The sequence below is a fragment of the Narcine bancroftii genome, chromosome 13, assembly GCF_036971445.1.
Source record: "Narcine bancroftii isolate sNarBan1 chromosome 13, sNarBan1.hap1, whole genome shotgun sequence".
NCBI lineage: Eukaryota > Metazoa > Chordata > Chondrichthyes > Torpediniformes > Narcinidae > Narcine > Narcine bancroftii.
This window is the reverse complement of record NC_091481.1, coordinates 70,511,622-70,538,144: the sequence shown is the minus strand read 5'-3', so window position 1 is coordinate 70,538,144 and position 26,523 is coordinate 70,511,622. Positions and strand designations below refer to the sequence as shown.

General features: G+C 39.8%; 1 protein-coding gene across 4 annotated transcripts in view; it reads right to left on the bottom strand.

Moving 5' to 3' along the window:
• LOC138748676 (guanylyl cyclase C-like) overlaps positions 1-26,523 on the bottom strand; it is a 91,905-nt gene that overhangs the window by 42,278 nt on the left and 23,104 nt on the right. For all 4 annotated transcript variants that reach the window (XM_069909275.1, XM_069909273.1, XM_069909276.1 and 1 more), the window contains 9 exons: positions 16,026-16,122; positions 11,685-11,799; positions 8,519-8,654; positions 6,698-6,786; positions 5,753-5,867; positions 5,195-5,276; positions 3,105-3,210; positions 2,530-2,592; positions 689-760 (listed from right to left, as the gene is read on the bottom strand). In XM_069909275.1, coding sequence (XP_069765376.1) covers positions 689-760; positions 2,530-2,592; positions 3,105-3,210; positions 5,195-5,276; positions 5,753-5,867; positions 6,698-6,786; positions 8,519-8,654; positions 11,685-11,799; positions 16,026-16,122 — 875 coding nt within the window. The remainder of the gene's footprint in view (positions 1-688; positions 761-2,529; positions 2,593-3,104; positions 3,211-5,194; positions 5,277-5,752; positions 5,868-6,697; positions 6,787-8,518; positions 8,655-11,684; positions 11,800-16,025; positions 16,123-26,523) is intronic.

The following is a 26,523-nucleotide window of genomic DNA, read 5'->3' as shown; positions in this document are numbered from 1 at the left end:
GTGCTAGCTTTCAAAGCCACAATTCTGCCTTCGTTCTGAAGCGTATGTTAAATATGCAATTTGCAGAAGAGCTTGGAAAATATTTATTGTATGCTAACATTTATTCCTCAAACAATTTTTTTTAAAAGTTTATTTGCTCATTATTTGCATTCTGTTAGTTAGGGCCTCTTCTGAATAAATTGGCTGTAATAGTTTTGTTCTTCTGCTTGCGGAGAGGCTTTCAGCTGAGGAAGGCCTGATATTTCCTGTAACAACAGTGAATACACTTCACAAAGTATTTAATTGTGAATTGAAAGCAGCCTCTATCCTCAGGGACCTTCACCACCCACACTGATACCATCAGGAAGGAGGTTCAGGAACCTGAAGATGAAAACCCAGTGGCACAAGGACAGATCCTTCCTCTCTGCCATCAGATTTGTGAACGAACAATGAACCACAGACATTACCTCACTTTCTCTTATTTTTGTAATAAAGTTAATTATTTTTAGTGTACTTTTATGGCAACATATATACTGTGATGCGGCCGCAAAACAAATTTTGTGACATGTTCACGATAATAAATTGAAAGGCAGTAAGATGTTTTGGAGTTCCTGAGAGTGCCAAAAGCACTCTGGAAATTGAAGTCTTGCCTTCTTTACTCCTTTGTTTTGTTTGTTACAAGATGGTGTTGAGTGTTAACTGGAGTTACCTTGTTGAGTTCAATCTTTTGCCTCACAGTGAAGTTGCCATCTTTGTGTTTCAGCTCCTTCAGAATGACAATCTGGAGATGTAGAGAAAGGGAAATATTACTTTACAAAAGATTTTGGATCAGGAAGACATACGGAATTGTGGATTAGATTAGATCACAGCCACAGCATCAAAAAGACCTGGTACATGCCTGTGGCTGCAGATAACAATTTGGGTGTTGGGCCACAGGCAATAATTGTGGTCTGGATTAACAATTGGAATATGCATCGTTCCTCTAATGTAACTGGGAATCCACTTTGCTGTTTTACTTGGGTTTTTTTTAATTAAGAAAAACAAAGGCTAACCTAGAAAATTTGATTTTCCAATTTTTAAAATACGATATTTAAAAAATGTCAGTAAGTTGTGCCAAATTTCAATTTTGCTTCCATTTCGACTAATGACCAATTTCATTGGTCTGTTGTTTGTGATTGTGTTATGATTGAAAGAGTAGAAGCCTTTATAGAAATGGGTCAAAATCCAAAGACAGAAATGATGACATGGAAGAAGATTCAAGATTCTTTTATTGTCATGTAATAAAACAGATATAATATTAAAGAAAATTGTGCTTAGTCTGTGCAAGGCAAACAAAGATTCACCATCAGCAGAAATTGCCGGGTCCCTCTTTCAGTCAGAGAAAGAAAAGCAGAAGGGAGTCCCTACAGAGTCACTGGGTGTCCGTGGATTCGCCTCCAGTACTTCTGCAGTCTCTGTACCCACACAGGCTCCTGTTCGATCCGTTGGCAACCCAGGCCCAGATCTACAATTCTGATTCAATCAAGAAGTCTTCAGGCACCCTGTTCCCCTTCAGCCAGTCTCCAGCTAGTCACCAGCGGTCCGCAGCCTGGTGTGAGTCCTTTGACCTGTGCAATGTACATACAGTGCAATTCATTGTTCTAATGGGCCACTTTAAAAATAGGCAACAGGTTGCAATTGGCCCGTTGTTTGGTCAGCCCTGCTCTAAAGCAAGCGCAAGGACATTGTCATTACTGTTGCTTCAGGCTTCAAGAAAAAAGAATGAAAGAGAGCATTCATTGATGTCTTTTCATAACTAAAAACAAATATACTGTAGAAACCAAATGCACATCCACAAATTGAATCAAAATTAAAACCAGAGACTGTATGGCAGAGGAGCATAATCAAAGTCCATAGCACAGAAGAAACGATAACCAAACACCTGGTCAAAGAGGTAGGATTTTAGCAGGAGAAGAAAGGTATGGTGGGGCGGGCGGGGGGGAGGAAGTGCACTAATTAAAGCCTCAGCATATCCATGCACAACTGTCAGTGGTGCAGTGTTTAAAATCTAGGAATGCACTAGAAAGCACTGCCAGGGATAATGGTTGAGGCTGATATCATAGGAGGTATTTAAAAGACTCTTCAATAGGTACAAGGGTGTAATGGGGGGGTTAGGTCTGTGAGGGAGAAAATGGTTAGATGATTGTGAAGTATATTTTTATAGGTTAGCACAATATCGTGGGCCAACAAGGCTGTACTGTCCTATATTGTTCTGACATAGTATCTCTACACTGGAATACAGCTATCCCAGAAATGTGTAAGATCAGGTAATGTTATGGAAATAGGGAGAGGCGGCAATAGAGGAATTTGAAAACACACTGAAATGCTGGAATTCCTTGAAGGGCTCAGGTCCGAAATGTCAGTAATACATCTACTTCCTATGGACGCTGCGAGACCTGCTGAGTTCCTTAACATTCTGTGATTTTACTACAATCACAGTGTCTGCAGACTTTTGTGTTTCACATAAAATAATTGAAAACAGGTTAGAATATTAAAACCAATTATCAATACCTTTTTGTCATATTTTGCTCTCAAAATTGGCGTAAAGTTATCTTTTTTTTTGTCTTCTTCAATCTAGAGATAAAAAAACAAAATGGATTGTTCATTATGGTAAATGCCTGCACCTGCTTCACTTGGGTGTGACATCGATTGGATTACCTACAGCGCTGAGGATGCCAAGAGCACAACGTATCACCTGAAAAGCCTCATTTTGCTTTTTTGCAAGATCGGAAGGGGTAAAGGTGAAAGATGTTTGATGTTCCAGACTACTGATCATAAAGACCTGAATCCTGACAGGGGGCTGTTTGCTCCATAAAGGTTCCTATAATCACACAGCATAGAAGGCTGTTCAGACCCAAGTACCTGTGCCAGCACTTTGAAAGAACTAGCCCAATTCCCTCATTCCCTCTTCTTCTGACTCTCCTTTCTTACCCTGAGGAAAGGGGACGGCCAGAAACGTCACTTATTAATCTTTACCTCCTATGAGGACCTGCTGAGTTCCTCCAGCACTTGTATCTTTTTACATAGATTGGAGATTCCTCACCTTTCTTTTCATTTTCTGCTCATTAACATGCAGATAAAATTACCTTTAGGTTGATGCAGCTGTGCTCTGCGACTTCTAGTGGTACCACTTGATCACTAGAAATGTGCGACCATTTCTTCAAACGGATTTTTCGTTCCATCCTGTACTTTCTGTTGACAAAAGATTTTGGTAAATTTATTGGATGATGTGTTACAGTAACCAAATTCTGACACAGCCAAGAAAATTGGAAGAAATACCCAGTCAATGAAAAATATAGGCAAACTGCCATCCACAAAACTGAGAAATGGTTGAACCAGTGGGAAATGATGAACAGGATACCATTAAGTCTTCCATCAGTAAATTATGTAGATTATTTATCCCTCTCTAAAACCTGGGAGCAGAGGATTTAATATGCTATGTGGTGTTGTAAAATCAAAAGACAAATAGAGGAAACAGTTTCAACAGAGAGCAAAGCTTATGCCTGTAGTACTAAAGATTGAGAAGGAGAAGAAGAGGAAAGGACCCATGGGATGGTGGATATGGTGGCAGAGCAGCAAGGGGCTTTGAGGCTGAAGAGCACACAGGTTGTTGATGACTCAAGGTAAGGAACCCACGCAGACTGTGGGCTCCTGGCGACTACGGTCAAGGGACTCAAACCAGGCAGCAGATTGCTGGAGACTGGCTCGGGACTGGCTGAAGGGGTACCATGTATCAGAACAGGATGCAAGATGGTGCCTAAGATGCTGAAGGCTTCCAGATTGTGTCAGAGGTTTGGATCCAGATCTCAGGTTGCTGATGGTTTGGACTGAAATCTATGTGGCTAAGGAGGCTGTAGAAACTGGAGGTGAATCTATGGACACTCAGTGACTCTTGAGTGGTCACTTAAGAACCACATTGATGAAGGGCTCAGGCCCGAAACATCGATAATATCTTTACCTCCAATGGACTCTGCAGAATGGTTGAGTTCTCTCTCCATTTCTCAGGATTTAACAATATTGTGATATTTATTAAGACTTCTCTTTTACAACATTCCCATTTATTTACTCTTCAGTTCAATGCTCAATGTTAAAGAATCAAGTTGCCTTTAATCTTTCATTTTCTAGAAGGTGCCCAGCCTGTTAAATTCTTTCATGTTAATTATACCTTTCAGTTTTTGTACTTTCTCCAATGCCTACACAGCCCTCTTGTGATCTCCGGCGCCGTCTGTAAGGAATTTGTATATTCTCCCGTGTTTGTATGGGTTTCCTCCGGGTGCCCAGGTTTCCTCCCACCTTCCAAAAAACCATACCGGGGATTGTTGGTCAGCTAGCTCCAGCACACGGGGCCAGAAGTGCCTATTTCATGCTATATGTCTAAGTTTACATTTTATTTTAACTTAACTAGAGTTTGACAAATTCCCTGATGTCAGAATCATAAAGCCATTGAGAGATACAGCAAAGAAACAGTCCCACCAACCCACTGGGTCCACGATGATCACCAACCAGCCATGTACATTGACTCTACATTAATCCCATTTTTAATTTCCCCCCCAAATTCTCATCAATTCCCCCAAGATGCTACTTGTGTGCTCGGGCCAATCCGCTGACCAATCTGCACATTAGGCAAATGGGATTAGCAGCGGTCAGCATTTTGGCCAGCATGGATGAGTTGGGCTGAAGGGTTTGTTTTAGTGCATGAATCTCCATGAAATTTTAGGCCAGGATGTTCGGATGTGGAGCTCAGGCTGCCGATAGTTTGTACTGGGCTCTGTGTGGCTGCAGGGACTGTGGGAGCACTGGAGGTGAATCCATGGGCACTTGGTGACCCTGAGGGGATTCTCTTTTGCTTCTCTTTCTCTGACTGGAAGAAGCTCTTCAGGCAATTTCTGCTGATGGCGAATTGGTCTGACTTAAGGCAGACAAAAGCATATTTTGTGTCATATTGCATTGTCTTTAGACAAGGGGAGGAACTTGGAGGAAAACCAGGGAGAATGTGCAAACTCCATATAGACAGCAACCAAACTCAGAACTGTATCCGAGTCTGTGGCCCTGTAAGGCAGTGGTTCTACTCACAACTGCCACTGTGCCACCTCCAAGAGAGAAAACCAGGAGTGTTTTTCCACACGCCATCCCCAACAAATGCCCTAGTTCTCCGTGAAGTAGAAATGTTACTTACTGCAGTACAATCATTGCAATCAATGTAACCACCACAACAGTGATCGTCAGACCTATCACCGCAGGCACCAACCTTTCATTATCTGCAGTGGGTGGGGGGGGGCGAGAGAGAGGGTGGAAATAAAGTAAACCAACCTTCAAACAACCTGTGGTGCAATTAGGAATTGCCTAGTCTGGTGCACAGCATAGAACACTACGGCCCAGTACAGGCCCCTCGACTCTCGATGCTCTTCCTCCCAAAAAATACTAAACTCTTCCTACCTTGTAACCCTCTATTTTTCCTTCATCCATTTGCCTCAGAGTCTCTTAAATATCCCTAATGTTGCAGCCCCCATACCACCCTGGCAATGCATTCCAGGCACCCACAACCCTGTGTTTAAAAAAAAACGTACCCCTGATGTCTCCCCTAAACTTTCCTCCCTTCACTTTGTGGAGATGTTCCCTGGTGTTTGCTACTCCTGTCCTGAGAAAAAGGTGCTGGTTGTCTACGCCTCTCAGAAACTTGTAGAGCTCTACTTGGTGCATTCTTGGGGTGGGGGGGGGGGGTTGTAAAACTTACTTGAAGTGTATTTTGGCTCACTGCTGGGGAGCCCGTTTATCCATGCAAAGTCAGGTTGGTCCACAATAACATTTGTACTGTTATACCGGGTGTCAAAGACAAACCACGTTTGGTACTAAAAAGGAAAAAAAAAAATTTTTTAAGTGAGAAAGAAAGTAGAATAATTCAAGAAGACAAGCAGACAGGTAAAGCAGATTGCCCAATAGATGGATGACTTATAACAGAAATGAACTGTTCTAATATAGACATGGCTATATTTTGTAGAATAAGTGGGGTCCCGTGATATAGTGGAGACCGGATGAGGTCCAAATGTGGGAAGGATTGTAGCAGTAGATACATGAAAAGATAATGTTTTACATAAAGGATCTTTAAACATTTTGATTTGTTTTCATGATGAAGTTATGTTCTTTTGCAGCAGAATGGAGCATCACTCTTGAAACACACAAGTATAGGACATAGGGGGAAAACGTGAAAGGCTGCAGACACCGTGGTTGAAGAAAAAACACAATACTGGAGAATCTCAGCAGGTCACAGAGTGTACGTTACGTAGCAAAGATAAAAATACATAACTAGCATTTCGGGCTTGAGCCCTTCATCAAGTTATGAGCAACATGTAGGCAGGCACCCAAATAAAATGGTGGGGGGGAGGGGCAAGGGGAAGAACACAGGCCCATAGGTAGGAGGTAAAAGGTGGATAAGGGAGGGAGGGCACACCAGCAAACAGTTGGGAGGAGGGGGTGATGATAGCTCTGTGAATGGAGAGGGAAGGGGGTGCAGGTCTAGAGGAAAGGAGACAGGGGAGTGGTCTAGCGGAAACCAGAGAAGCTGATGTTAATGCCATCTAGTTGAAATGGCCCAGATGGAAAATAAGATGTTGCTCCTCCAATTATAGTAGATAATTAATACTTAAATTTTCGATAAATAGAATTAAAGTCTCGAACCTACTTTGGTTGTTTTGATTGAAGTGTACAGAACAGTCAGGTTAATGTCTCGATCTCCAAATTCATCCAGGTAAATTCGGGTGTCATCAAGTCCTGCAACCAAGCCAATGCTAATTATAAACACTTACTAAGTTGAAGCATGCTCCATTTACTAGATATGTCTCCTTCAAGCTCATTCATCTCACTTCCTATCTATTTATTCTCATTGCCCTTTCTCCTCCTCGTGATGCCCTTTTCTCCACTGCTTCTATTGTATTTCCATGTTCACTTCCAATCATCCTGTTGATCACTAGTCCCCTTTTGGGGACTAAAAACTTCCCACTCTCTCCATTCTGTACTCTCTTTTCCCTCTTTCCTCCATTTTTTCTCCCCTCTGTGTACCCTCACCAGAGAATTGAATCAGAGGTCAATCCACAGGACCATAAGAGTGACGGAGATAATCACTGGAGTCTCCCCCACTACCCCCCCACCACACCCCATTGACGTGATCTACCAGGATCGTTGTCTGAAGAGGGTGCACATAACCATTGAGGACCCCTACCACCCCGTACACAGAATCTTTCAGCTGCTCCCGGAGGATCAGAGCCAGCACCATCAGGCTGAGGAACAGCTTCTTTCCCACAGGCAGTGAGAATGCTGAACGACCAAAGGAACTGCTCACACTGACCCTCCAAAACTCTCATATATACAAAACAATATTTATTAATTTGTATAGATGAAATACTTGTCCTGCATATGTATTGTTTGTCTGTTTTTGTGCTGTATCTGCATGTTTTGCCATGAGGACCATGACGACTGCCTTAAGGCAGACAAATTCACCATCAGCAGAAATTGCCTGAAGAGCTTCTTACAGTCAGAGAAAGAGAAGCAAAAGAGAATCCCCTCAGGGTCACCAAGTGCCCATGTTTTCACCTCCAGTGCTCCCACAGCCCCTACAGCCTCACAGAGACCAGTACAAACTATCGGCAGCCTGAGCTCCACATCCGAACATCCTGGCCTAAAGATTTCATGGAGATTCATGCACTAAAACAAACCCTTCAGCCCAACTCATCCATGCTGGCCAAGATGTTGACTGCTGCTAATCCCATTTGCCTGCAATCGACCAGTATCCTTCTAATGTACCCATCCAAAAATCTTCCAAACTGCAAATGCTGTCTGAGTTTCCAGCTTTGCGTAATCATGCAGGTTTCTGTCAAACCTTAATCATCCTCCACCTTTCAATGACATGAGAATGCTGTAAATTATCCTCTTAGTGCAGATGTGGTAAAACGAATGTGAGAGAGAATAACTTTCAGGGCAACACAAGAGAATGGGAAATGGGAGTTGACATTGACCTGATGAGGTAAAGAGCCTTCTATGCTGTAATGAGGTCCCCAGTCTTTCTTGAAGCAAAACATGAAAGTCTGCAGACACCATGATAGAAGTAAAAACACAATGGTAGAGCAACGGTGACCTTTATATAGCAAAGACAAAGATACATAACTAATGTTTCGGTCTTGAGCCCTTCATCAAGATATGAGCCAAATGTAGGCAGGTACCTGAATTTGGGCGCCTGCCTACATTTTGCTCATACTTTGATGAAGAGTTCAAGCCTGAAACATTGATTATGTATTTTATATTTGCTATATAAAGTAATGACACCTTTGTACATTTTGCTAATACATTGATGAAGGGCTCAAGACCAAAACATTATATTTGCTATATAGAGTACGCTGTTTGACCTGCTGAGTTTCTCCAGCTCTGTGTTTTCACCCAAGCCTCTGTTCCCTTCATTCATCCACTATCCCCAACCATTTCCTTTCCTCTCTGTGTTGACTGTTATTACCTATGAATGAATTGTTGCGGAAATGTTGACGGAAGTCTTCCCGTTTTGGAATCTTGTCCTGCTTCAGAAAATCATGGAGAACAAAACCAAAGAGCCGAACAGCTTCAAAATAGCCCTGAAGATAGCCGTTGTTTTCCTGAAAAAGATTCAATTTTTACTTTAGTACCTCACAAGAGATCCCGGTGAATCAAATTATATTTTGAGAATCAACTCCAATTAAAAAAAAGTGAAGCAGAAATGTAATGCATACACTTGCTTTATCCTGGTCTCATGGTCTCAGGTCAGACATGTCTGGGAAACCTCCTCCTGATTATTCCCCTCTCTCAGTTAATAAACCAATCGCCTCCAAGAAAGGAGAGACTGGGAGATCTCTTCACTGAGCACCTTCACTCTGTCCACATCTGTGAAAGGGATCTCCCAGTGGCCAACCATTTCAATTCTGTGTTCCACTCCCATACTCGCATGTCTGTCCATGGCCTCGCACTGTCCCACCAAGATCACCCTTAAATTGGAGCAGGAACATCTGATTTTCTGTCTGGGCAATGTCCAACTGGATGGCATTAACCGATTTCTCCAGTTTCTGCTAACCTACTCTCAATTTTCCCTCCCTTTCCTTTCCCCTGTCTCCTTTCCTCCAGCTCTCCACTCCTTCCCTCTCTATTCACAGAGACATCCCTCCTCCTTCTGTTTGCTGCTGTCGACCTATCTGCCTATTACCTGCCTGTGGGCCTGTGCTCCTCCCCTCCTACAATTTTGTTTGGAACCTTCCTACATTTTTCTCATACCTTGATGAAGGGTTTAAACCCAAAACATTGGTTATGTATCTTAATCTTTACTAAATACACTGTTTGACCCACTGAGTTCTCCAGTATTGTATTTTTACTTCAACTGTGGTGTCTGCAAACTTTAGTGTTTTACTCTTCCAAGTTGAATAACATTTTAAAGAGGAACTAAGAGTAGAAAGGGCACAGAATGTACTCTTTGATGTCCATTCCAAGACTGGCTTGGTAGCACCAGCACTGACCAACAGAGTATGTCCTGGGGATAACGCTGGCAACTGGAGCTACAGCCGTGAATGAATCAAAAGATTCGCCAACTGCTGAGGAGTGAGGTCGAAGGCATTTAAAAATGGTGATCCATATCTCTACAGGAAGTCCAGGTCATCTCAGCAGTAAAGTGGCAAATCCAAGGGAAGCTAAAAATAGAATCAGCTATGGCAGGGCTTGCAGGCCATTACAACTCACAAGGCGAGGCCGAATATCATAAATGGCTGTGATGCTTCACTACCCGATGAGCTGAACACCTTTTATGCTTACTTTTAAGAAGAGAATTCAACAATCCCTGAGAATTCAAGAATCCCTGAAGAAGCTGGCAACCCTGTGATATCTGTCTCTGAAGCCAACGTCAAAGCATTCTTCAAGAGGTGTCAGACCCTGATGGCATACCTGGCAGGATACTAAAAAAAATGTGCCAACCAACTAGCTGGAGTTTTCTTGGACATTTTTAATCTCTTGGAGGTTCCCACCTGCTTCAAAAGGGCATCGATCATCCTGCTGGCGAGAAGAGCAGAGTGAGCTGTTTCAATGTCTTTTGCCCAGTAGCTCTTACATCTTCCACGATGAAATGCTTTGAGAAGTTGTTCATGGCCAGAATCAACTCAAATCTAAGTAAAGATCTGGACCCACTGCAATTTGCCTACCACTGCAAATGCTCCACAGCAGATGCAATCTCACTGGCTCTCCACTCAGCCTTGGAAGCACCAGCAACATGTACATCAGGCTACTTTTCACTGACCTCAGCTCAACTTTCAACACCATCATACCCTCGGTACTGGTTGGAAAACTTCAAAACTTGGGCCTCTGCACCTCCCTCTGCAACTGAATCCTTGACTTCCTTATCAGAAGACCACAGCCAGTACAAATTGGAAATGTCTCCACTGATAATCAATACAGCTGCACCTTGAGGATGCATGCTTAGCCCACTGCTCTACTCACTCTGCACCTAAGATTGTGTGGCTAAGTACAATGTAAATGCTCTTTACCAATCTGTCGACGATACTACGGTCCTCAGCATAATCACTGACATCAATGAGCAAAACTAAGGAACTGATTGTTGGCTTGGTGTGGGGTGGGGTGGGGGGGGGGAGAAATCAGGAGAACATGAATCAGTCCTCATTGAGGGCTCAGCAGTGGAAAAGGTTAAGAATTTCAAATTCCTGGTTCTCAAATCTCAACATCTCTGAAGATCTATCCTGGGGCCTCCACATTGATGCAATCACAAAGAAGGCTCGCCAGTGGCTGTACTTGGTTAGGAGTTTGAGGAGATTTGGTATAAGTGTACTGCCAAGAGCATTCTAACCAGTTGCATCACTGTCTGGTATGGAGGTCCCAATGCACAGGACAGGAAAAGACTACAGAGAGTTGTGAATTTGGCCACCAGCATCATGGGCATCAGTCTTCATTCCACTGAGGACATCTACAAGAGATGGTGTCTCAAAAAAAGTAGCCTCTATCCTCAAGGACCCTCACCACCCAGGACATGCTCTCTTCAGTCTGCTACCATCAGGAAGGAGTACAGGAGCCTAAAGATGAACACCCAATGGTACATCCCCCTCCACCATCAGATTTCTGAATGGTCAATGAACCCCAGATACTACCACATTTCCTCTTCATTTGCCCTAATTTACTTGATTTTTTTTTAAAATGTTGACACTCAGGAATTTGAAGTTCTTGTCCCTCTCCACTGCTGACCCCTTTAGAGAATGGAGAGGAGCAATACTTATTTTGGAAAAGTGACAAAATCAAAAAAGGGGGACAATCCGTGTTAGATGTGAATATAAAATCATGCCGTGGTTAGATTAGTCACCCTTCTCTTGACAATCTGCAGTAAAAATGCATCATCTGAACTTGAGTCCATTCAGGGAGTGTAGAGCTCGTCGAAAGAATCAAACCAAGGCTTTTATTAGCAAAAGACAGGAGCTCTTCACAGGTGGCCGACCAGTCCGGAATGATCCGACCTGGCTAGGGACACAACCCTTTAAGGTCCAGACAGTAGGCGTGGCTAAGCTCTCAGCCAATCGCTGTAAGCACAGTCATTACACTCTAGATACTGTAACTATATACATTGGTGATAGGTCTCTACTATCACAGAGAGATTTGCTCCTTACCATTAAGGTGGAATTGGTCCCTTGTGAAGTCTGGTTAAGAACTGAGGGCAGCAGGGTCACCACCAGGACTTGCTTCATGTAGTCCATTGAATCTCCATCAGGAACATGGGTGTGGCTGACAGAGAGATAAATGGGTAGAGTGGTGAGAAAGGGAATCAGAACAACACTCGACCCTCCTCCTAATCACTGACCCAGTGACATCGTGCTTTTGAGTGCGATGGAGGATGTTGTAATAACCTGGCAGAGCAAGGTTGTGGTTTCATATTTCTCACCTGATTTCCTTCAATTATTAAAGAAAGCGTTTGTTGTGAGCAAGAGCATCTAAATAATGAGCAATGTCGCAGTCACAATTCGTAGTGAAAGACAGACAGGAAAGGTGACACCTTTTGAATGGTATCATGTGGGTGTGTATTAGTCTAGTGCAAGAGTGGGCAAACTACAGCTCCCGGGCCAACTGTGGCCTGATTCCCATTTTTAAATGGCCCAGGGTGAATTTTAAAAATAAAATGGTATATGGTCTGTTTGAACAAAGTTTCCAACAATAAATTGCACTGTATGTATATTGCTCTTTTAGTTTCAACAAGAGATGTTGCTGCCATTTTGAACAACCACTAGACCGATCATTGAAATCTTACTCATCGATGAAAATGTTTACCTCAGTTTAAAAAAAAATGTTTACCTCAATTAAAACAATATGTTTACCTCAGTTGATTAAGCATGGTGGGACCGAAAAGACAGAAAGTAGCAAAGGAGTGCTGAAAATTTCAGACAGAGTGGAAAAATGAATACTTTGTCACAGAAGGGGAAGTATGTTTGTTTAATTTGCAATTAATCTGCTAACTTTAATAGGCAATCTACAGATTTATACAACACATTACATCATGATCATTAAGGTGGACATTTGGGCCACGAATTGTATTCACTGAGAGTTGTGGAGGAAAGTTGGAGACGGCCTTGTCCTTTTCTTAGATCTTTCCTCCTGTTCTTATCTTGCACCCAGTTTTTTTTTTAATTGAGCACTACTTCTTGAACGAGAATTTTAAAGAGTTTCATAATGTTCATTTAAATTAAATTAAGAGCAGCAGGTACAGAAATGACAACTGTAATATGTGACCTCATCAATAAATGACTAATGTTATCAGTTAAATTGTTCAGTAGTGACATATAGTTATTTTGATAGAAAATGATTTTTTGATGGCACAAGGTTTTTCTGATCAAGAAGTATTTTTATTGTTTTTCTTTCAGTGCAACTGGTTGAAAACTGCCAGGCTTAACCTTTTGGACTCCATGTCCCAGTTTTGTGGGACTACCAACAAGCGCATGTACTCCGTTTTCCGGGATTGGTTTTATTCCCAACCACCAGCTGGTTCGTACTGTACCCAGTCCAGAGTACGGTACAGTATACATTATGAAAAGTTTTAAAATTGTCAGAGTCCAAAGGGTTAATATTGTTTGACCCATGGCTCCTCATTTTTTTCTGTTTGTGGCCCACAACCAAAAAGGTTTGTCCACCCCTGGTCCAGTGGATTATCGGAATGTCTCACCACATCCTTGGATTTAGGCACAGAGAAGGTAACAACAAATAAGCAGGCCTTTAGCCCAATGGGTCTATGTCAGCACTTGTACTTCACATGAGCCATCATTCTAACCTATTACTGTTATCTATATTAATGGTTTGGATAGCAATGGAGTTAATATGATTTGTAAATTTGCAGATGTAATGTAATGTTGATGTAATGGCCAGTGAGGAAGGATATTTAGGTTTACAACAGGATCTAGATCAGTTGGAAAGGTGAGCCAAGCAGTGGCAAATGGAATTTAAGCCTGACAAGTTATGACATGTTGCACTTTGATATGAAACTTGGGAAGGACTTGTATGGTAAATGGCAGGGGCCTTCAGGGAACTAGGGAACATAACCTCAAGGTAGTAGATTAAGGACAGAGATGATGACGAACTGATTTTCCCAGAAAGTGGTGAATCTATGGAATTCTCTGCCCAAGGAGGCAGTGGAGGTGACCTCACTGAATATATTTCAGACAAGGTTGGATAGATTTTTACATAGTAGAGGAATTAAGGGATATGGGGAAAAGGCAGGTTGGTGGCGATGAACCCATCACCAGAATAGCCATGATTTCATTGAATAGCGGAATAGGCTCAACAGGCTGGATGGCCGACTCCTGCTCCTATTTCTCATGTTCTTATGACCTGGAGAGCATTGTAAAATGAAGAGACCTGGGTATACAAGTGCAGAGTTTTCTGAATATCTTTATCTTTGCAATATAAAGTACACAGTTTGACCAATTTTCTCTAGCATTGTGTTTTTATTTCAACCATGGTGTCTACAGAACTTTGGTTACATCCTTTAATCTTTGCTATATAAAGTCCACCACATTTTGTTCATACCTTGATGAAGGGCTCAAGCCCAAAACGTTGGTTATGTACCTTTACCTTTGCTATATAAAGTCCACAACATTTTGCTCATACCTTGGTAAAGGGCTCAAGCCCGAAACATGGTTATGTATCTTTTTACAATGTGTATGTGTATAGTTTCTCAGTCTGTGAGAAGGGTTCACTAAATTGATTCGTTGTAACATAATCAAGGAATTGGCCTCTTGCACCTGCATCAAGACCATGGTTGACCTTCCATCACAGAGGCACTGTCCAGCATTATTCATATAATCCTTGTTTCTTTTAATATCCAAAAATATATTGATTTCAGTTTTGAATTAACTCAATGACAGTGGCTCTGGTACCCTCTGGAGAAGAGAATTCCAAATATTTACCATTATTCAATAAACCAATGAGCGCTTATATCTGTCCCAAAAATGGCTACCATTTATTCTGAGACCATCGAGGCCCGAAATGCCAGATATATATGTTTACCTCATATGTAAGCTGCGAGACCTCCTGAGTTGTTTCAGAATTTCTGTGCCTTTATCACAGCATCTTCAGATTTTCACCTTTCATCACATCACCTACTCAGGCAGAGGAAATGTTCCAATGCATCAACATTCTCCACACCACTCTCACTTTTCTCCATGTCCTTCTCCTTAGTGAATGCTGATCCAAATTACTCACTTAGCACCTCACTCACTTCCTCTGAGCATAAATTTCCTCCTTTGTCCTTGAGTGGTCCAATCCTTTCCCTCGAGAGCATATTTTTTTCCCCCTCTTATCACTCTCTCAAAGAACTTAGGCAGATTCACTAAATTTGACTATCCTTTTAGAAATCTATCCTGACTGCACAACTCTGTTAATCTTTTCAAGGTTATTCATTGCATCCTTCAATGCAGATCTGGGACATTCCTCTCCATTGATGTTAGACTAACAATTCAGTAATTCTCTGTTTTTTCTCTCTCACACACACACCTTCCTCTCTCTCCCTTTCTTCCCTTTCTCTCTCTCTCCCCCTTCCTCTCCCTCCCTCCCCTCTCTCTTCCTATCCCACACATACACACCTTCCTCTCTCTCCTGCTTTCTTTCTCTCCCTTTTTTTCTTCCCTTTCTCTCTCCCTCCCTCCCCTCTCTCTTCCTATCCCACACACACTCTCTCTATCTATCTATATACATGCTTTCATCAATATTTAAAGCACAGTGATACATTTTTAGCATTTTCAAAATAGATTTGATCTATTCTGCTCCAATGTGAGTTGTTTCCATGTAATTTTACATCACCAGTTTTTAAATAGGATAATCAGATCTCTGTACCTGTAAAAAAAAAAGGCTTTGAAAGCATTTATATTTTCTTGTATAATGGGCAACCTAAGAAGAATGTCTGATGGAACAAAGTAGAGCAGTATTTGGGTTTTGCAATGATGGGTGACATCTGAAGGTCAAAAATTGCCAAAAAGAGGAATTCTGAAATAAAACAGAAAATGCTGGAAATACTCAGCATATTACACAGCGTCTGCATAAGAAGAAACGGAGTTAATGTTTCAGATGAAAGATCCTTTGTCCTAAAGATATGGATGTTGACTCTGTTCGTCTTTGTGCAGTTTCTCCCTAACCCCTACCACAATTTTCAATTGATGACATTTTGTATGTGTGATGGTTTGTCATTGCAAAAAGAAAATTCTTTTTTTAAATAGAGTCATGGTTTTGAATGTAGAAGAAACTTGGTATCTTTAATGTTTAATGGCAAAAACAAGTAAAAGAAAATCCAGCATTGATATCTATTGGTCAATGAGAATAATTGCTTACAATAAATCCAAGACACAGGACTGACTTGAAATGAAACTGGAAAGTCTGCAGATGCTGTGATTGTAGAAAAAACAGATATGCTGGAGGACCTCAGCAGGTCTCGCAGCATGCATAGGAGGTATCTCTGCGTTTTAACTTACTTGAACAGGTTCAGCAGAATAATGATAATGTCTTCATCCAGTGTTTCACCATTAATTAATGCCTCAACGTCACTGCTTGTCCCACACAAAATGATTACTGCAAGTAGGAAACAGGCAGTTCAATTAACGTTGTTGCTCCCTTCTTACTCCCCATTGTTTTTGTGCAACTCTGCCCCCTCCCTCACCCCTTATTCTTACCTCTATCAAGAACATCCTGGCCAGCTCGATCACAGTATAATACAGTTACTGTAGAACATTGGGAATGGAGGTCAATCAACAGACCCATAATAGCGGCAGAGAGGATCACTGGGGATCTCACTCCCCTCCCCCATTGACATGATCTACCAGAATCGTTATTTGAAGAGGGCATGCAAAATCGTTGTGGACCTCTTCCACCTCGCTTGCAGCATCTTTCAGCTGCTCCCGTTGGAAAAGAGATACAGGAGTATCAGAGCCACACCACTAGGTAGAGAAATAGCTTCTTCCTTCAGGCAGTGAGAATGCTGAACGACGAAAGGAACTGCTCACACAAACCCTCCGAGACAACTATTTATTAAACAATATTTATTTATTTTTATATACAAAATGTATATTTGTCCTACATATGTATCATTTGTCTGTATATGTGTTATGCCCGTGTTTTTGCATCTTTTTGCACCGAGGACTGGAGAACACTGTTTCATTGAGTTGTACTTGTGCAATTAGATGGTAAATAAACTTGAATTTGAACTTCAACTTGCTATGAACTGAGCCATAGTTTTGCACAAGCCTTCACTCAGTCACAGAAGATACACCAGGGAGACAGGCTCTTCAGCCCAATGAGTCTATGTTGACCATGAAGCACCCATGAAAACTGATCCCACATTCATCCAATGTTTGATTACTTTCCACCTTCGAACACTTCCCAATTACCTGCACACTGTGGAGAATTTACAGCAGCCAATCAACTTACCATCCCACACATCTATGGGATGTGGGAAAAAACCAGAGCATTCAGAGAAAACCCACAGAGCCACCGGGAGAAAATACAAATTCCATGCAGTTAGCTCCTAAGGTCCAAATTGAACTCGGGTCTGCGGTGCTGTGTCATTGACTCTACTTGCTACTTCCTGTGCCTTGAACCCAAGGAGCCCAGTTCTGCCTCAGTATTGACCAGTTTTTTGAACGTCAGTCTGACATCCACACACCATTCCAGTGGGATCAATGGATGATGGTGGTGACTCATTCATTTTCACACCAGTATGATCTTTACTCCAAGAAGTTGTAATTTCAGACAAAAACCAGGCAACTTGGAACAGCCTGGGTTAGTCATGGTTCTACCTGCCAGCATTTGGCTCCATAACCCTCAATCCCATCTTATCCATGTATCCATTTCTTAAATGTTGCAATAGTATCTGCCTCAATTAGCTCCGCCGGCAGCCCATTCCATACACCCCACAACCCTTTATGTAAAACAGTCACTCCTTATGTTCCTGTTAAACTTCGCTTCCCTCATCTTAAACCTAGGTCTATGTATCAGAACCAGGATGCAAGAGAGTGTCGAGAGCTTCCTGATTGTTTTTTTATCTGGGGCTCTGGTTGCCGATGGTTTGGACCGAAGGCTGTGTGGCTGCAGGAGAGCTGGAGGTGAATCCACGGATACTCAGTGATTCTGGGGGGAGCTCTCCTTTGCTTCTCTTTTTCTGAGTGTAAGGGAGGGGCGGGCAATTTCTATGGCAGACTAAATTCAATTTTGTGTAATATTGCACCTGTTTTATTACACGACAATAAAGGGATCTGGAATCTTGAATGTTCTCTGGTTCTCAATTCCCCTATTCTGGGCTAAAGACGCTATGCATTCACCTGATCTATTCCTCTCGAGCCTATACCATATTGAACAGTGAATGTAGTTCACCTTATTACATGGGAGAACAGAGGTGTAGTTAACAGAATATCTTCTGCTGCCTTAAGGAACCACTGCAATGCAAGACTTTGGTCTTGCAAAACAATGGAAAGCTCTTCATATCCAGCACAATAATAAAATAAAATAACACCAAGAAGATAACAGGATGAGTGACCAATGAGGCAGAGATTGATAGATTCTTGATTAGCCAGGGCATCAAAGGAGGAGTGGATAAAACTGGGCAGTGAGGTTTAGTGAGAAAATAGATCAGCTCATGATGAAATGGCAGGGAAGACTGAATGGGCTAAATGGTATATTTCTGCTCCTAAGACCTATGGTCTTTACGTGAACTAGAGGGGCTGAGAGTCCAAGGAGAGTGCCACAAAGCTTTGAGATGCGAAAAAAAGATTTTTCCCCTGACAGCTCCACAAATATTCCTCCCTCAAGTATGCATTTATTTTGAAATATTTTATGTTTTAGAAGTGTTGTCATACAGTGCGTTCAAAAAAAAAGAAAAACTGAGAAATGGAAATGGGGAAAAGGTGGTGGTGAGGAAGCGGAAATGAGATGTAAACAAAGTATGAAATGGCCATGTTGAACTATATGACTATAAATATTTACGGAATACATAACCAAATCAAAAGGAAGAGGCTATTAAATTTACTGAAAAAATTAAAAATTGATATAGCATTCGTGCAGGATACGCATCGAACTGAAGTGGAACATAATAAATTAAGGAGAGACTGGGTAGGGCACGTAATGGCAGCATCGTATAACTCAAAAGCCAGAGGTGTAGCTATATTAATCAATAAGAATGTACCAATCAAAATAGAGGAGGAAATAATAGATCCAACAGGGAGGTAAGTAATGATAAAGTGTCAGATATATTCAGAATTCTGGAATTTGGTCAATATGCACCTAATGAAGAGGATCAAGAGTTTATGCAAGAAATGAACAGTGAGGGAGATAATGGACATCCCTGCCTAGTTGACCTGGTTAATTTAAATTGGTTTGATACATATCCATTTACTCTCACCTTCGTCAATGGTCCCTTATATAATGCTTTAATCCAATTAATATATTTCTCTGGTAGGTTGACCTAATACCTAGGTATCAGATTGCTGTGTTTGTCATTTAAATGGTGATTATTTTGGCATTGCTTCACTTTTATTTGCGTTGATCTTGTACCCCGATATTCCTTATCATTTCAGAAATGATAAGAACAGAAAATAAAATAAAAGGGATAAAAATAAAAGAGAAGGAATATAAAATCAGTCTATTTGCAGATGACATCATAGTATACTTAACAGAACCAGAATTATCAATAAAAGAATTACATAAGAAATTGAAGGAATATCGGGGTACAAGATCAACGCAAATAAAAGTGAAGCAATGCCAATGAATAATGTGGATTTCACAAAGTTTAAGAAAGAATCACCATTTAAATGACAAACACAGCAATCTGATACCTAGGTATTAGATAATAATCTAGGCCATCTATACAAATTAAATTATTAGCCATTAATGAAGAAATTATAAGATGACTTAGAACATTGGAAAAATTTACCACTAACACTGATAGGAAGGGTAAATTGCATTAAAATGAATATCTTCCCAAGGATACAATACCTATTTCAATCATTACCAATTCCCTTAACAGAGAAATTCTTCAATGAACTAAAGAAAATAAGAAGGAAATTCTTATGAAAAGGGGGGAAACCAAGGATAGCACTAGATAAATTAACAGAATGGTAAAAACAAGGGGGCTTTCAGCTACCAAACTTTAAGAATTATTATAGAGCAGCACAATTAAGATATCTATCAGATTTTTATCAAACAAGGGAAAAACCAGTTTGGACCAGGTTAGAGCAAGATAAAATAGGGGAGAAGGTACCAGAACATATACTTTATAAGTGGGATGAGAAACTAGTACAACATAGGAATTCACCAGTACTGCACCATCTGCTCAACATTTGGAAGAAGATTCACATAGAAATGAAAAAAAACAAATTACCAACTACCAAAATTATTACTGACGCAAAATCAACTAATCCCTTTCATGATAGATAACCTTTCCTTTAGAGAATGGGAGAGAAAAGGGATCAAAAGAATAGAAAATTGTTTTATTGGGAGTTAATTTATTATCTTTTGAACAAATGAAGTACAAATATGGTATAACTCACAGTACAATGTTTGCATACCACCAACTGAAAACCTACTTAAAGGACAAATTGAGAAGCAGGCTGAGGTTACTAGAAGGAAGCAGCTTTGAATATGTGATTACAGACACAATGATAATTAAAAGATTTATAACAAACATGTACATCAAGCTGCAAGAGAAAGAGAACGATGAAATAAGCTGTAAACACAAACAAAAGTGGGAATAAGATCTAAACATAAAGATAAAAAATGAAAAATAGGAAAAGCAATGGATAGATATAACGTTTGTGCAGGAAACACATCTAATTGAAGTGGAACATAACAAATAACAAATAAGGATATGTAGCTGCAGCAACATACAATCCAAAAGCTAGAGGTGTGGCCATATTAGTTAACAAAAATGTACCATTCAAAATAGATGAGGAAGTAATAGATCCAGCAGTGAGGTATGTAATGATAAAGTGTCAGATATACTAAGAATCATGGAATTTGCTCAATATATATGCACCTAATGAGGAGGATCAAAAGTTTATACAGGATATTCTTTTAACCTTAATTTGGATCCAATATTGGATAAAACTGGACAAAAGACAAGCAAAAAAAATAAAGTAGCCAAATTTATGGTTAAATCAATGCAGGAAATGAAACTTATGGATATATGGAGGAGGCAGCACCCAAGAGAGAAGGAATTCGAGTAGGCATAAAACATACTCAATATTCAAGGGAGAGTTAGGAAAACTGAGTATAAAGCTAGACTACTATCTGATCATTCACCCCTGTTATTAGTAATAGAACTGGAAGACATTCCACCAAGAACATATAGATGGAGGTTAAACTCCATGCTACTTAAAAGGCGGGAATGCCTTTATTGAATGCCAAATTAAAACATATTTTGAAAAAAAATACGGAATTAGTGAAAGACAAATTTATATTATGGGACACAATGAAAGCCTTCATTAGAGGGCAGATAATAAGTTATGTAACTAAGATGAAAAAGGACTACAATCGGGAAATAGAGCAGATGGAAAGGCAGATAGTAAGTACAGAAAAAGAACTAGTAAAAATGGATGATATAACGAAAAAGAGAGAATTGGTGGACAAAAAAATAAAATACGAAACATTACAAACATACAAGGTGGAGAAGAACATAATGAAAACAAAGCAAAAGTATTATGAACTGGGAGAGAAAACACATAAGATATTAGCCTGGCAATTTAAATCAGAACAAGCTAAAAGAACTGTATTGGCATCAAGGAAAAAGGACAAACAAATTACATATAACACAATAGAGATTAATGAAAACTTTAAGGAATTTTACGAACAATTATACCAAACTGATAATGAGGGGAAAGATGATAAAATAGAAGAGTTTTTAGCTAAAATTGAACTGTTGAAATTGCAAGAAGTGGAACAAAACAAACTGATGAAACTATTTGAAATAGAGGAAGTACAGGATATCTTAAAAAAGCTGCCGAACAATAAAGTGCCAGGAGAGGATAGATTCCCAATAGAATTCTATAAAACATTTAAAGAGTTATTAATTCCTCCTCTCCTGGAAGTAATGAACCAGATAGAAGAAACACAAAACTTGCAAGATTCATGTAAGACACCAATAATTACAGTAATACCAAAGACGGGGAAAGATCCACTAACACCAGCATCATATAGACCAATATCTCTACTTAATTCAGATTATAAGATAATAGCAAAATTATTAGCAAGCAGATTGGCAAATTGTGTACCAAAAATAGATAAACAAGAACAAACTGGATATATTAAGAAAAAACAAACAGCAGATAATGTCTGTAAACTTATTAATCTAATTCATCCAGTTGAAGGAAATAAGAAACCAGAAGTGCCTGTTGCTTGAGACGCAGAAAAAGCCTTTGACAGAGTAGAGTGGAACTATTTATTTAAAGTATTACAGATGTTCAATCTACCAGAAAAATATATTAATTGAATTAAAGCATTGTATAATGGACCGTTGGCGAAGGTAACAGTAAATGGATATGTATCGAGCCAATTTAAATTAAGTAGGTCAACTAGACAGGGATGTCCATTATCCCCCTCATTGTTTGCCTTAGCAATAGAACCATTGGCAGAACTGATAAGAACAGAAAATAAAATAAAAGGGATAAAATAAAGGAGAAGGGGTATAAAATCAGTTTATTTGCAGATGACATCATAGTATACCTAACAGAACCAGAAATATCAATAAAACAATTGCATAAGAAATTGAAGGAATATGGAGAAATATCGGGAAACAAGATCAATGCAAATAAAAGTGAAGTGATGTCAATGAGTAACGTGGATTATACAAAATTTTTAAAAGAATCACCATTTAAATGGCAAGCACAAGCAATCTGATACCTAGGTTTCAGGTTAGATAATAACTTTTTTTTTTAAACTTTATTTAAAATTTTATGACATGAATAAAATAAAAATTACATTTAAAGAAATAATAAAAAATAAGATAATAAAAATTAGAATACTACATCATTAAACTACACAAATTAACCCCCCCAATAATTATAACACAACATTAATTATCTAATTTAAAATTAGACCAACCCTCCCCCCAAAATAAAGAGTGAAGAATTAATTAACAATATTGTAAATAAAATAGAAAAAACCCCACTTACAAAAAAAGGATAAAACTTAACAACAAAAAAAATTACTAACAACAAAAAAAATATCAATACTAAAATAATACCCTTAAACATATATTTAAATCAAACATAATACATGTATTTAACAAATGAAATCCACTTTAAAACTAAGTTCAAATATTAAAATCATATATCAACCACATATCTGTTATTCAAAAAAATCATAATTAATAATACATAAATACAGAATTTCCATTAATACCAAGTTTCCTTTATAATTCATCGAGAGAACAAAAACATCCCTTAGAAAAACAATCAGATAAACTTTTTATTCCCTTCCCCTCCCCTTATATAAAAAAAAGAAAAAAAAGAAAAAAGTTCAAACTCTTATAAAATTCTCCATATTCTTCATTTATAACATCTTCAAAATTCTCTATCGAAATTAACTTAATTTTATTAAACTCTTCTCCCTCAATGTATTTGTACTTAATTTTCTTCTTTTTCTTCTTATCACCTTTCCCCTCATCTTCCTCTTCATCTAATTCAACATCCTCAATTTTTGACTTATTATCTTCTGTGACATCATCCTCTTAAAAAAGAAAAAGAGAAACCCCCCCCAAAAAAAAGAGAAAAAAAAACCTCCTAATTCCCTCTCAATTACAATCAGAAAACAAAAAGAGTTAAAAAAAATATATTTATTAAAAAAAATAATAAAAAAACCTTCACTTCTTAACCCAAAAATTAAAAAGAAAAGAAAACAGGTCGGAGGTCACAACTACCTCCTCCTGTTTAAACCGCCCAAAGCGGTAACTCCCCCAAAATATTGGGTGTGAGATAACTCACAGGTAGCTGATGACTTCTGGAAACTAGTGCCCACCCAGTTCCCTCTCCCAACTCCCATTTCATTAAACTATCATCATTATTTAAACTATTTAAACTCTTCTCAAAAAAATGATAAAAGATTTATTTTTTTTAAATCAACGTTACCACTTCGGTCACCATTGCTTCCATTTCTTTTAAAAAACTGGATCCCACCTTACATCTCTACTCTCTTTGGAGACCTTGAAGGACTACATCATTTCTGAAACTGCATGATTGGTAGAGACTGAGCAAAGTCCATAACCTCTTTAGGATTGTCAAAGAACTTTGGCTAATTTCCATCCTAAAAAATCTTCAGTACTGCAGAATACCTGAATGTTCCCTTATGTCTTTTTTTCCACAACCATTCTTTCACAGAATTAAATTCGCGTCGATGAAACATAATTTCTTGACTCAAATCTTGATAGAAGAAAACAGGATTATTCTGAACCATCAAAGGAGATCTATTTTGCAGGGCATTTCTAATAGCCGTACGTAAAATTGTCTCTCTGTCACAATAGTTTAAACAACGGATCAAAACAGATCTTGGATTCTGTCCTGAAAAAGATTTTCTTCTTAAAACTCTATAAGCACGTTCCAATATTAAACCTTCAGGGAATTTATCCTGTCCTAACACTTGTGGAATCCATTCAGTAAAAATTTTTCTTGGATCTGGTCCTTCTATGCCTTCTGTCAAACCAACAATTTTCACGTTGTTCCGTCTAGATTGATTCTCCAAATAATCAACCTTTTTTTGCTAAAATTTTTATTTTGGATCTGCAATGTTTCAATTATTCCATTTTCATCTTGCAGTTGATCCTGTGCATCGACTAAACCTTGATCACACATTTCAAATCTTTCAATGGTTTCAAGCTTAAAAGCTCCATTAATGACTTCCGCCATCGCATTAATCTTGGAAATAAACAGGTTCGCAAAATTAGCTAAGTGACTCGATACAGAATATATCTTATCTTCAAGATCCTTAACAGACATTTCAACAGAAGTAGATTCAGGCATAATGGGGTCTTGCTGTTCCTTATAGACCACGGATCTTCTGTCCCTTCCCTTAATTTAGTATCTTTTCTAGCAGTTTGACTTCGTATAAAAATCCCTCTCAAAGTCCCCCCAGCAATGCCAGGAGACTGAAGATCAGGGTTATCTTTAAGCCAAATCTCTTTAATCATCTTCACTGAATCGATGTCTGGAAAAACCGTTGAAAAATTGAAGATGCATTTTGCAGGCCACCACTATAGCAGTCGAATGACAACTCTTTAACTCTCCAGCTGGTGGCGCCCCAGCTGATTCAACTGTCAAAGCCTCAGCAACAGCACCCACAGTGGCCACTGTGTGAAACACTGGCACCCGTCCAGCCCCTTGTTCTGAAAGCTGTTGAGTGCGACCTTCAGAGAGCCTCACCGGCTTAAAACAAAGCTTCAATGCCGAACTCTGCACGTCCTCCTCTGGATCCATTCTACGTTGAGTCCTGGCTTCTTGTAAACAAGTAGGCTCAGACAATTTCGGAAAATGTAGTTTTTTAACAGTCTGTTGATATTTTCTTTTACCTTTTTTTTTGCATATAAACCATTAGGCACTAATCCAACACCTCTTATTATTTATAAACTTTTAAAAGAACTTTAACGGGCACTTAAAGACAAAACAATAAATCAGAGTCAGGAGAGGTCTGGAAGGCACGTCTGTTCCCTACGCCATCTTGCCACGCCCCCAGGTTAGATAATAACTTAAGCCACTTGTACAAACTAAATTATCAACCACTAATACAGAATGATATTAAAAGATTTATAATGAACATGTACATTAAGCTGCAAGATAAGGAAAATGATGAAATAAGCTATAAACCTAAACAAAAGTGGGAAAAGGATATAAACATAAAGATAAAAAATGAAGCATGGGAAAAGTTATGTTCTGGAACTATGAAGAATATAATAAACACAAGGTTACGCATGATACAGTATAATTGGTTACACAGGGTATATATCACTCCTCAAAAATTAAAAGAATGGGATCCAACATTATCAGACAGATGTTTTCGTTGTAAGAAGGAAATGGGAACAACATTACATGCAATTTGGGCACCTGAGAAAGTTAATACGTTTTGGGAAGATCTAAATCAGATATTAAATCTTCTTTGGCTTGGCTTCGCGGACGAAGATTTATGGAGGGGGTAAAAAGTCCACGTCAGCTGCAGGCTCGTTTGTGGCTGACAAGTCCGATGCGGGACAGGCAGACACGATTGCAGCGGTTGCAAGGGAAAATTGGTTGGTTGGGGTTGGGTGTTGGGTTTTTCCTCCTTTGCCTTTTGTCAGTGAGGTGGGCTCTGCGGTCTTCTTCAAAGGAGGTTGCTGCCCGCCAAACTGTGAGGCGCCAAGATGCACGGTTTGAGGCGTTATCAGCCCACTGGCGGTGGTCAATGTGGCAGGCACCAAGAGATTTCTTTAGGCAGTCCTTGTACCTTTTCTTTGGTGCACCTCTGTCACGGTGGCCAGTGGAGAGCTCGCCATATAACACGATCTTGGGAAGGCGATGGTCCTCCATTCTGGAGACGTGACCCATCCAGCGCAGCTGGATCTTCAGCAGCGTGGACTCGATGCTGTCGACCTCTGCCATCACGAGTACTTCGACGTTAGGGGTGTAAGCGCTCCAATGGATGTTGAGGATGGAGTGGAGACAACGCTGGTGGAAGCGTTCTAGGAGCCGTAGGTGGTGCCGGTAGAGGACCCATGATTCAGAGCCGAACAGGAGTGTGGGTATGACAACGGCTCTGTATACGCTTATCTTTGTGAGGTTTTTCAGTTGGTTGTTTTTCCAGACTCTTTTGTGTAGTCTTCCAAAGGCGCTATTTGCCTTGGCGAGTCTGTTGTCTATCTCATTGTCGATCCTTGCATCTGATGAAATGGTGTAGCCGAGATAGGTAAACTGGTTGACCATTTTGAGTTTTGTGTGCCCGATGGAGATGTGGGGGGGCTGGTAG